We start from the raw sequence: 12,047 nt of genomic DNA, 5'->3' as shown, positions 1-12,047 counted from the left end.
CCGTTTTGGGGGCCTCAGTATTGCATCCCTGCTTTTTGCAGATGATGTGGTGCTGTTGGCTCCTTCAAACAGGGCTCTCCAACTCTCACTGGAGCGTTTCGCAGCCGAGTGTGAAGCGGTTGGGATGAAAATCAGCACCTCCAAATCTGAAACCATGGTCCTCAGTCGGAAAAGGGTGGAGTGCCCCCTCCGGGTCGGGGGAGAGATCTTGCCCCAAGTGGAGGAGTTTAAGTATCTTGGGGTCTTGTTCACGAGTGAGGGCAGGAGGGAGCGAGAGATCGACAGGCGGATCGGTGCAGCGTCTGTTGTGATGCGGACGTTGTATCGGTCTGTCGTGGTGAAGAAGGAGCTGAGCCAAAGGGCGAAGCTCTCAATTTACTGGTCGATCTACGTTCCAACCCTCATCTATGGTCACGAGCTATGGGTCGTGACCGAAAGAACGAGATCCCGGTTACAAGCGGCCGAAATGAGTTTTCTCCGCAGGGTGTCCGGGCTCTCCCTTAGAGATAAGGTGAGAAGCTCGGTCATCCGGGAGGGGCTCAGAGTCGAGCCGCTTCTCCTCCACATCGAGAGGAGCCAGATGAGGTGGCTTGGGCATCTGATTCGGATGCCCCCTGAGCGCCTCCCTGGTGAGGTGTTCCGGGCATGTCCCACCGGGAGGAGACCCCGAGGAAGACCCAGGACACGCTGGAGAGACTATGTCACCCAGCTGGCCTGGGAACGTCTCGGGATCCCCCGGGGAGAGCTGGAAGAAGTAGCTAGGGAGAGGGAAGTCTGGGCTTCCCTGCTAAAGCTGTTGCCCCCGCGACCCGGCCCCGGATAAGCGGTAGATGATGGATGGATGGATGGATGTCAGGCTTGCGCAGAGCTTGCTGATGATCTGATCATTTGAATCAGGTGTGTTGCAACAGGGAGACTTGGAAAACATGCAGGACAGCGGCCCTCCAGGACCTGAGTTTGACACCTATGCTTTAAGGTATAGGTATCTAATTGCAAACAGTTCAGCAACATGTAGACTAGTAATGTTGCGCTGTAGCACTTTGAGGTCATTTGTTTGCCATAAAGTGTATTAGAAATCAAATGTATCGTTATTCGACCGATTATGGAGCGACACTCACGGGCGGCCGTTTATCCTCTGCGAAGAATGTCTAATTACTGCAATAGAAGAAGAGAAGTCGAGAAAATAGCCAAGCCTCCAGTACATTTTGTCTGTCTTTCCTATACTACCCCCTCGTGGTGCAGAACGAGCAGCAAGTTGTGCATTAAACCAAAAAAAAAAAAGTGATTTAAAAACTTTTTCATTCTTTTTAAGTCTGTAATTATGACATTACTGTTTTTTTTAAAGTAAAATGTTATTCAGTGCTATAAACCCCCCACAAATATTATCTGTACTTTTTTTTGTGGAGGCTGGAGCAGAATGGGATTTCCACCCATCTCAGTGATTTGAGGTACAAGTGTTTTGGGTGTGATCCATGAAGGAATTAAACTGATATTTGAAGGATGTGTCACTTTTTGTGTGATCGGTTGGGTGCTGAGAGGTTTTTAGAATGTTTTTTTTCCCAGTCGGTCGCTGGCACATGATGACGATGTTGAGCTCACTTTTGCCGATTGACGCCAGCTCGTCTGAGTTTGTTGGAATTGGACAGAAATGTGACGACGAGTCATCTCATCTCATTCCGGCCAGGTGACGCAGGTGAGCTCGCTCCATCGGGCACACATGAAACTTTTCGCCGCTCTTGTGGCGCAAGGTAAGCGTCTCGTCTTTGTTGTTCGGTCGCCGTTTACGAGGAATTGCCCGTGAAACGTGACACTCGGTGACCAAACCAACCAGTTTGTCGTCTGTCTTTTTGTCTCGCGTGCGTGCGGAGCGGAAGCTTCTGTTTTTTAACGCTTTCCGGACTCGCCTCCCGTTTGTGGCACGCGGCGGAAGGTAAACGCCGCTTATCTTTCACTTCGGCTTATCTTTTACTTAAATGATTAGCCTTCAGTTTCGTTTGTTGGTCTTTGGCGAACCTTCTGCATACGTTTGACGGTTTCGAACCCCCACCCGTCCAAGGGCCCGACGTAGCCAACTTCTCTCGCCAAAGTTGAATGGAGAGACGTTCTTTTCTATCAGTCATGCTAAATGCGGACTTGACTTGTAGTTCAACAATACAGTATCATGTCGCGTTCTTACAAGTGTGCTCAAAAAGAGTCACTGAGTGAAAACATTCAAGGTTTCTGCCTGTGTTTTAGGAAACGGTCACCGAATGAGGCCTGAGCAGAAAATGTCATTCGAACTGTGTTCTCAATGAATCTCCTGTTGAGCACGGAGTGATTTCGGGGCTCTTGTTTCTCCCTCTGGCCCTGAAAAGAAGTCAGAAAATGAAACCTTGTGTGTTTTCATTGAATCCTTTATTGAGCAGTTAAACAAGACTGAGAAGTCAATCTCATTCGAACCCTTGAAATGCCTGTTATGGTAAACGTGTCCTTTCAGCATGAACATTTTTCGGAAAGAAAAACGCTCGGCAGCAGCTACCACCACTCCGCCACTGCCGCCGAGGCCCGGCAAACAGGTTGGGACGGACCAGAGTGGGTTGACGGGGATGCCGGCAGGATTTGGTGCAACGGTTGAGCCGCAGGAGGAGGCCGAGTCGATGGCGCCGAGCCTTGATGCACAGGATACAGCTGCGACTCAGCAGGTAAGTGTTGACACGTAAACACTGTCATGTTGGCACTTGCTGCCTTTTCACTGCACTGACGTTCTTGTACAGGGAAGCAACCGCAAAGCCGCAGGTCTCCCAAAGTCCAAGGTGTGTGCATACACGTGAAGCTGAATAATCCAAACAAAAGTCACACATGAATGGCACGTCTGTTTGCAGAAGACTCGGGTGATGGGTGTTATGCAGAAAGTCAACCCGTTCAAGAGTTCTTCGTCACAGGTAAGACAAAACGTGCGCTCTTGAGGTGCTGCGCTGTCCGTACAGGCTCATTAAAAAAATAAAAATGAAACCTTCCTCTATCGCAGACCCCTTCCGCAGTTACTGCTGATTCACCTGAACTGGGAACAGACACCACACAGGTCAGAAGAGTTGTACGAACTCATTGGTGGATATTTTCAACTGATACTTTTCGATCGACAAAGGGCTTCCCCAAGGAGCAGACAAAATGAGAAATAATCAATTTCAAGTGTGCCCCCCCCCCCCCCCCAAAAAAAAAATCTCCAGAGGTCACCATCCAATATGACGATTCTTGGAGTTTTGTACATGGGTTGAAGCGGCAATTCACAGTACAATCAGCATTTTGACAGACTGTCTTTTCTGTGAAATCTTGTCATGTTGCAAATTCTAGTGAGCAGGGAGTAGGGAATGATGACTCGTTCATACTCCCAAATCACAACAAAAATATGCTTAGTGGACGTTTTGGCAATTAGTCCACGAGTTGACCTGGCTAATCCAGCCGCAATCAGAATTTTGACAGACTGGCAATTTGAGGACATCTCGAGTGAGCAACCTAAATAATTCTGACATTCCGAGTAGCCAACCACGTTGTTTTGAGTTTTCTCACGTATGGAAGAAAATGAATAAAATGCACAACGTGGCATAGCTCTCAATGATGTTACGCCTTTGAAAATATGTAAGGCAGGAAGGAGCATGTTGACTGAAGTCAAGCTCCTCTTGAAATTACCTTCACGAATATTACAAGCAAGCAGAACAGCTAGCTAGGGGTTGAGGATGAACAAGACTACCCTCTTGTGGCCAAATAGCAAATCGTTCCCTTGAAAAAGTGACGTCTCATCCCGCAGAACCCGGGAATGCTGAAAGGGATGATTCAGAAAGTCAACCCGTTCAAGTCTTCAGCACAGGTGCGACCCCCCCCCCCCCCCCCAGCACCATAATGTCAAAATGAGCCAAAATGTTGAATTGGCGAAGATGCAAAGTTTGGTCTCCATTTCAGGCGGCTCACAAGGAGCCTCAGGAGGAGTCTACAGAAACCCAACAGACAGAATTGGATGGAAAAGAGGTGCGCATCCACAGTGACACTTTTCAGCTGCAAAGTGCAACAATTGATTCATCCACAACTAGTTTGATAACCAGTGAGTGGTTTGGATCGGAGATTCTCAACTTGTGGGTCAGGACCCAAAAGCGGGTCGTGGAAAGGACGTGTTCTTAAATATTTTTCTTATTCTGCAATATTATAGAGGCTTACCAAGTTCCCACATGGAACATAATTAGGTAAGCGACAAGAAGTGGAGTGGCTGCCACTAGTTGACTCTGTGAACACAGTGAAGCTCAACCATGGTCCAAATCCTCCAAATTTCACCCTCGAAGCAGTAAATATTCTCCAATTTGAAAGCAGACTTTTTTTGTCTTTTTTCAAAATCAGACACTCGGAAAGGTTCCTTTTTACTTTGGAAAACAACGATCAACTATTTGCTGCTTTTCCGACGGATGCAACGGATCAAGCCAGGAACCATATCGGAATCAATTCATGTGTGCATGACGGGATGGCAACTTGTTTTGTTGTTTATGCAATTCATCCATGAACCGACAGATTAGGTTTTTTTTTTGAATTCAAATAATCTTTTGTTTGGTGCCCGGTTTAAAATTTCTGTTCCCTGCTTTCATTTGTGTTTGCTTGATTATTTAGAACCCCGGAATGCTCGCAAGTGTTATACAGAAGGTCAACCCGTTCAAATCCTGGCAGTCGAAGGTAAATGATCGCGTCCGTCAACTCGGAGGAGCCGCACATTAGCTTTTGCTTTGCTGCTTTTCGAATGACAGACTGTTGATTTTTTTTTTCTTCCCCTCCTCCAGCCCGACACCGCCCCTGGCCAAGAAAGCCTGACGGACAACCTGCCCGAGAAGCCGGTAGAGGTAGATATTTTTATTTATTTTTTCAGATGAATCTTATCTTGATCTGACACGTCTGTCCACTTGTCACCCAGAAAGCTCCAACCCTGATAACAAACCTTGAATATGTAAGATCTGAGATAAATTTGCTTGTGAGAGCAAATGACAGTGAAAATGACGAGTCACGTATTCCTGAATGTGCCGTTTTTTTTTCTTCCTTTTTTTTTTGCGGCACATGTCTTGCTTACTTCTTTTTGTCATTTCCCTAAAATAAATCACCTTTTCATTGGTTTCTTCATTAATGGGGCACACATGTACACCTTTCCACCTCCATCCCTTTCCAACACGGCTTATCCTGAATAGGGTCGCGGGAATTGCCAGAGCCTCTCCCTGTTAACTTTGGACAAAAGGCGGGGATAAACCCCTGAACTGGTCGCCAGTCACTCACTGGGCAACATATAGAGATGAACAACCATACACACCCACATTCACATCATCACTGAGTGGGAACTGATCCCACGTAAGTTCCACCACATCATACTAAAAAAAAAAATTGTCACCCATCATAAGTTAAGTGTTTGGATGTCTTTTTCACCCAATGGGACGTGTGTGTGTGTGTGTGTGCGCGCGCGGAATGCAGACACCACACGAGGAGACGGACTCTGTGGCATCTGTGAAGCAGGTAAAAATGAACAAAGATGTCTTGAAGTTTCACCTTAAGCTGTAAAGTGCTGTTATCTGCATGTTGAAAAGTACTTGAAAAGCATTTGGAATTGTTACGTGTCATAAAAAAAAAAAAATTACCACCATGGCCAGATCGAAGAACCTTTTTGTAAAATAAGTCTCAACTCGAAAATGCAATTTTGCGTTGAATGTGGATGACAAAATATGGAAGGAAAACGTTTGTGGCAGGAATGAAAATGAAATTCTGGTAAAATTCAAATGTTTGTTGTTGTTCACCCAGGACGGGGCATCGTGGCCCGTCCCCGAGAGCTCAGACGCCGACACCATCGCGGAGACACTCGTAAGACGCCATGAGGCTTCTTAGCTTCGATGGTCAAATGCTTCTTTGCACTAACTCTCTGGCCTCAGTCTGTTTGGTACGTAGATGAGCTGAACAGCCGAGCGAATGAGCAGCCGAAGAAACGAAAGAAGGTTTGATTTGCAATTGCCAAATGTCACCTAGCCACTCCTTGTAACAAAATCGTTTGCTATTGTTGCCTGGCAGACCTTCAGAATCAAAAGAATTCTTCCCAATGCACTGTTTCGCTCAGGTGCCAAGGTATGAGTGGACCGCATGGTTTGGCTTTTTTAGTCCCGCGCACGTCTTCAGATTTATTTATTTATTTATTTACTCAGCAGGACTCAGATGCCCGCACTGAGGTAGCGCACAGGACGCCCAACGCCGTGACGCTCGCTCAACTTCGAAACTAAGTCCAAATTTTCAACATGGCCTTCTAGAAAAGAAGTGGAAAGAACATATTTTTTGACTTCGCCGTCGCGCTTCAACTTCATGCAACGCGAAGTGTCCATCCATCCTTGCAAAAATGAAAATCCCCGTCATGTTGTAATTTGTGTTGCGCGGCGGGTAGGAGGTGGAGATCCAACCGCTGGAGATGGTCGACATGCCCGCGTTGGACGACGTCAGCGCCGCGGACCCGCTGGAGGTATTTCACTTTTGATACCAGTGCGTGCACGAGCTAGATATCAAAAGAGAAACGCTTCTTTTCCAGGATGAAGACGGACTCCTGGCGTGGTGGAGAACAGTTGACGGTACGTACGCGCATTTGGTGGCAAGCAAATGAGCTCGTTGTGGACCCCCGTCACTTGTCATCATGTGCCTTTGGCTCAGGATGGAGCGAGTGGAATGAGACCACCCAAGACCACCAGTCTGAAGAGTAAGTTGATTTTTTTTTTTGGGGGGGGGGGGAACGATGGTGTCCCTATTGCTTTCTAGAGCAAAAAACATGCTAGGGAGAGCGCCATCTTATTTTCTTGGGGGGGGGGGTCCACATACAGTGAAACTCCTCTACAACGAAATCATGTTTGCTGCAAGAAATTTTTCACAACAGGGGACTTTTCACGATAGCAAATTTATCTCAGATGTAAACACACAGAAACACGTGTGTACTCTTTATTTTTATTCCAATAGTGCAAAAGTATGAGCATACACTTGACACTTCATATAGCCAGCGTAGAAAGACAAAAAGGGAAAGAAATTGCAAAATTTACGATCAGCATTCACTTTCACTTACACCAGTTTCTTGCATAATGTCTTTGACTTTGCTTCCGCCATCTTTCATTTTTATTACTTTTATCCTGTCTTCAAGCGTTAAAGCTTTTCTTCACTCCTTGGTCTGCAAAGGTCCGTTTTTGTAGCCACTTTAGCAATGCAACATTCGTGCTACGTCTGAAACTAAAAATAACAAATACTTGCTGTACTACTGCGCATGTGTATGCCACTGTGGTGTTTGCTGTTGCCGTTTCCGAGCTAAGCAGTAGGAGTCGCTGTAGGCTGATGTTGGATTCGATTTTTGCGGAAGGCTTGTTTTCGTTGTAGTGAATCTCTTTGCGAGGCAAAGAAAAAGATTTCGGATAACGCAACAGGGGGACTTTTCGTCGTAGGGGGAGCAGAAAAGTGGGAATGGTTTTAATGCATGAAGATTTTTTTTCACACTAGGGGGTATTTTGCCCCATGTAGGTTTCGTTGTAGAGGAGCTTCGCTGTAATCCCAAGAGCAGTTAAACGTCCCTACGACGGCTACCCGTAAATGTCACAGGAATTCAAAAGTGAACCTTTTTTAAGAAAATGCTTCAAAAAACGATTGGACATGAAGATGAAGTGCTCACAATTCTGCAGACCCCCTCCCCAGTGAGCGTACCAGGCCATAAAGCGAATGACTGTCGAAAGCAGCATTGATCATGACTATTTGGGCCTCAGGGTGGTGGAAGAAGCGGCGGACCGCGTGTTCATGGCGGCGCGCCTGTTCGTGCGCCTGTTCAACCAGCGCGGCGCCTCGCTCCAGCAGCGCATCCTGGCGCTGTTGGCGCTGGCCGACGCCGCCGACAACTTCCACAAGAAGACAGTCTCGGCCAGCGTGGGCGGCGGCGTGGCCGGTGTGGCCGGCTCTGTCACCACCATCACGGGACTCATCCTGGCCCCGTTCACGGCCGGAACGTCGCTCATCGTCATGGCGGTGGGCATCGGCGTGGCCACGGCGGGCGGCCTCACCTCCGCCTCCGCCAACATCACCGACACGGTGCATTCCAAGACGGACCGCAAGAAGGTGGAGAAGATGATCCAGGACTACCAGGAGGAGATGAACGACATCAAGGACTGTCTCCAGTTCTTACAGGTGAGCTCTTTGCAAAATTGCCCTTTGAGCATTTCTTTCTTATCCAGCTTTTGTCCCATCTTCTCGTCCGCTCTTTGTCTTAGGTTATGTCCTTCCCATTTAAATACATAAGTTCTGGATGTGTACTTTGCCACTTTCATGGCCATCTCGCCTCACTTTTGTTTTTTATAAATGAAGGATTGTGTGTGATGTGGCTTTCGCCGTCTCCTATGCTCACTGAAGCATTTTAGCAATGAAGGCTGTACGCATCCGGTGGTACATGTGAAACTGTAAATACTGTTCGGTGCTGTTGTAAAATACAATCTCTATGGCCAATTGTATTTAGCAATAGCATTTTTTTAAAGCAGGAAAGATTTTCTATGACTGTGTGTGAAAGCGATAGCGGGCTGACGACGCTCGGATCACGCGTGTCACGTAACAGGAAGATGCTGAGAATTGAGTGGCTCATTGTTTGTAAAGTACTCAACCTTTTGTGGTTCGCAGATCTTAAGCAAACACTGATGTCACTTGCGTTCCCCGTGAGACACAGTGCGTTAGGACTGTTTACACTGGAGTACATTTCAAATTCCTATACAGGAAAAAAATTCTGAGCACTAACGGTTAAAAGGAAATGGTATCGTGTCAGTATTGGTCTCGTGGGATTATTTAACAAGCCTTTGCAGGAATACCTAATTTTGGTATCGTGACAATACTCACTACACTATTACTAAACATTTATTTATATATACTATATATATATATGACTATATGAAACAAATATACAGCAAAAATACAGTAATCCCTCGTTTATCGCGGTTAATGGGGACCAAAACCACCCGCAATAAACGAAAATCTGCAAAGTAGCGTCCAATTAACATAAACAGCTAAAAATAAAAAAATTTTTTTTTAAGTCCGCAAACGGTCCGCGAGAAGCTGCAAAGCAACAGCGAGTCATATAGAGCAACATATACAGTACTGTACTCCATGTATATGTAAAAAAAAAAAATATATATATATATATATATATATATATTTTTTTTATATATATATATACTGTATATACGTATATATTTTTTTAATATGTATGAAAAAATCTGCGATGCACTGAACCCGCAATAAACGAACCGCGAAGTAGCGAGGGATCACTGTACTAACATAATTTCATATCACTGTGGAGCAAAAAAGATAAAGATGGTTTCCACTTTCTGCTTGGTGTCAACTTCCAATTGGTGAACAGATCACATGTCGGGTCAGCTGACTGCAGATTCCTCTTGTTTTGCTTCTGATTGAGGAGAGAGGATTCCACTGATGCTCAGTGGAGTGGCGGATCTATTCTAATGGGATACAGGCTCCGATGCCAAGCCAAAACCTAAAAAAAAAAAATCTTCCTCGATTTGCCTGATCACCTTTAACAGAAAGCCTTAAATTAGCAGCGCTTCAGAAATAACTTGAAGAAAAATGACTGAAGCAATCTGTGCAGATGGGACCCTGCGGGTTGGTCAGCGCTTTGCTTTCCTCCCCGCCAGGAAGGCATGGAAACTCTCGAGGAGTGGGACTTTGAGCAGTATGCCCAGAGCATCTCCCAGAAGCATCTGAACCAGAACGTCAAACACGTCATGAAGGAGGGCGGCCGGGCCGGCAAGGCTTTGGTCATCAACACGGAGAGCTTGATCAACACGGTCCAGGTTCTCAGTGTGGCGGGGGGTGCCGCCAAAGCCGCTCAGGTCATGAGCGTCACCACCGGGGTCATGTCCGGACTCTTCCTGGCGCTCGATATCTTCTTCTTGGCCAAGGACTCGGTAGAACTGCGGAAGGGCGCCAAGACTGAGTTTGCCGCCAAGATCCGAGAGGTTTGCAAGGACCTGCAGGATGGGCTCCTGGAGCTCAACCACATCAAGGAAGAGCTCCAGAAGACCATGGACGGCATCCAGGTGGAGGAAGAGGACGATGAGGACGAGGACGATGAACGCATCAAGTCAGAGCTAAAGAAACTTATCGAGCTGGAGGAGTGATGACCCCTGGCTACAGCCGTCACGCTTTGTACCATTTGCAATCTTTGTCTTGTGAACCGAAGAACTGATTTTTAGTTTCTTTCAATAAAACCGTCAGATTTCTGATCTCTCCTCATTGTCATGGTTACATGAAGTCCGCTTGCCTGCTACATGACAAGCTGCTTCAGGCAGCAGTTTAAGACCTTAACCTTCCTCACTCTGTACACATTTCTAATCAGTTTTTCGTGGTCCCCAGCCAGGCTCCATATTAGCTGTGACTTTGTCCTTTCGACTAAACTCCTAACCGAGACGAAGCTTAGAATTTAGCATTACCTTTGGCCAGCAACATATTTCCTAAGTGTGAAGCTGACTTACGTTCCCACATGGGGTTTTTGGAGTAATGGTTAAGGCTGATTTTGTGCATGTACTTTATATAGGTGCTGGAAAGTGACCAAAAAAAATTCTTGTCAATCAGACACAACATATAATGTTAACAAGACTGCCAAATTGAAAAAAAAAATCGCCATATCGAAAATCAGGTTCCAGTCATGAAAAATCAGGCCTGCATTCCAACTGTCGGAAAGTGCGGGCGTGTCCACTGAACGTGTAGAAAACATGCTGTGCTCGTTCTTCACCTGTCAATCAAATACACTGGTTTGTGCCCAAGTGTCACATCATCTGCAGGCTGAAAAGGGTGTGATGTTGTGGTTAGTAAATGGCAAAGCATTTCTGTTATGTAGTGCCCCCAAATGACTGAATGCGCTCCTCAAATATTGGCACAGTGGAGCCAACTTGATAGCTTGCTAAGTTGTTAGCTTGCGGGCTCACAAACAAAATAAACGTTTCACTTTGCTTTAACTGTCTCTGTTATGTGGGGATCCACACACAATGCCGAGCGAGCTGGAGATGTCCTGGAAGAATTTTCTGCGGCCCGGCGAGCTTGTTGGATCCATAGCTTGCTAGCTTGTTTGCTTGTGGGCTAGCAAAAGTAATAAAATGCTTAACTTCGCCCCCAGGTGTCTCTGTTGTGTGGATTGTTGGAGGAAAGTGGCCTTTTTTCCTCCGCGTGTTTGTTGAATTTCGGACAAGGAGAATGTTGGTTCTTCAAACAGAGGCTGGAATTGATGAACAATGTCTTCGAAGCTTTTAATAACAGAATATGCTGGGCATATGAATTACATTATACATTATTATGAATTACAGACAATGGCTGCTGGTCACGAGTGCAAAGCAGGAAGAGAATCATATCATTCTTATACCATCAGAAGGGCGGTACTGAGGCACAAAGTCATAACTTTCGTTTCTCCGAAACCGATTCTCAGCTTGGCGCATTCCAATGTTTGTGCGTCTCCGGCAGGGAGTATTTTAATTTTAAGTGATGATTGCTACAAGTACTAGATGTGCAGACCATGGAGCGTGGCCGTGGACTATTGGACGGACCAGTCGGTCCCCGAGCCAACTGGTAGCTCATAGCTACGAGTCGCTAGTTGCGCAGTGTAGCTATCCAACTCGTCATCTGTTTGCTCTGGCGTAACACTTTCGGGGAACATGCGTTTTTGGGGGTTGTAGATATAGTTAGATAACTAAACACCGTAGTGGTTGAAATGAGCCATGGTTTTAGAATTAAGCAACTTGTTATTGCGACGGATAGCCGCAGACGGAACTACGGCTCTCATTGCTTTCATTGTGGGAGAACTGATTCATGCCAGGGACCTAAGCGTGTCACTGGGCCCAGTTTTAGTCACACCCTAAAAAATCCGGACAATTGAAAAGGTGAAGAAGAGTTTAATCCGACATTGCAACAATTCACGACTCAATTGTTCCCAGTCTTGGCAGTCATGTTTCAAAAACTATCCAGCGACAAAGGAAGAGGAGAAAAAAACTGAAGAA

General features: G+C 46.2%; 1 protein-coding gene across 4 annotated transcripts; it reads left to right on the top strand.

Annotated features, from left to right (window-relative positions):
* The first annotated feature begins 1,516 nt into the window (after window positions 1–1,516).
* Window positions 1,517–10,280, top strand: LOC147208925 (uncharacterized). Of its 4 annotated transcripts, none has more exons than XM_086102187.1 (19): window positions 1,517–1,693; window positions 2,477–2,681; window positions 2,754–2,792; window positions 2,862–2,921; window positions 3,008–3,061; window positions 3,785–3,844; window positions 3,937–4,002; window positions 4,630–4,692; window positions 4,797–4,856; window positions 5,473–5,514; window positions 5,797–5,856; window positions 5,925–5,987; window positions 6,061–6,114; window positions 6,192–6,215; window positions 6,425–6,499; window positions 6,566–6,605; window positions 6,685–6,730; window positions 7,773–8,187; window positions 9,693–10,280. In XM_086102187.1, exons 2-19 carry the CDS (start codon window positions 2,478–2,480, stop codon window positions 10,176–10,178), a joined length of 1,911 nt encoding a protein of 636 aa, XP_085958313.1. In that variant the 5' UTR covers window positions 1,517–1,693; window position 2,477; the 3' UTR covers window positions 10,179–10,280. The 4 variants fall into 4 exon arrangements, with proteins under 4 accessions (XP_085958313.1, XP_085958306.1, XP_085958321.1 ...); XM_086102180.1 differs by having other exon boundaries at window positions 1,517–1,748; XM_086102195.1 differs by lacking the exon at window positions 1,517–1,693 and adding an exon at window positions 1,771–1,930 and having other exon boundaries at window positions 6,195–6,215.
* The last annotated feature ends 1,767 nt before the right edge of the window (window positions 10,281–12,047 follow it).

Source organism: Hippocampus guttulatus, chromosome 2 (assembly GCF_054856545.1).
Source record: "Hippocampus guttulatus isolate MCC_2025c chromosome 2, RoL_Hgut_1.0, whole genome shotgun sequence".
NCBI lineage: Eukaryota > Metazoa > Chordata > Actinopteri > Syngnathiformes > Syngnathidae > Hippocampus > Hippocampus guttulatus.
This window is presented reverse-complemented; position numbering and strand designations above follow the sequence as displayed.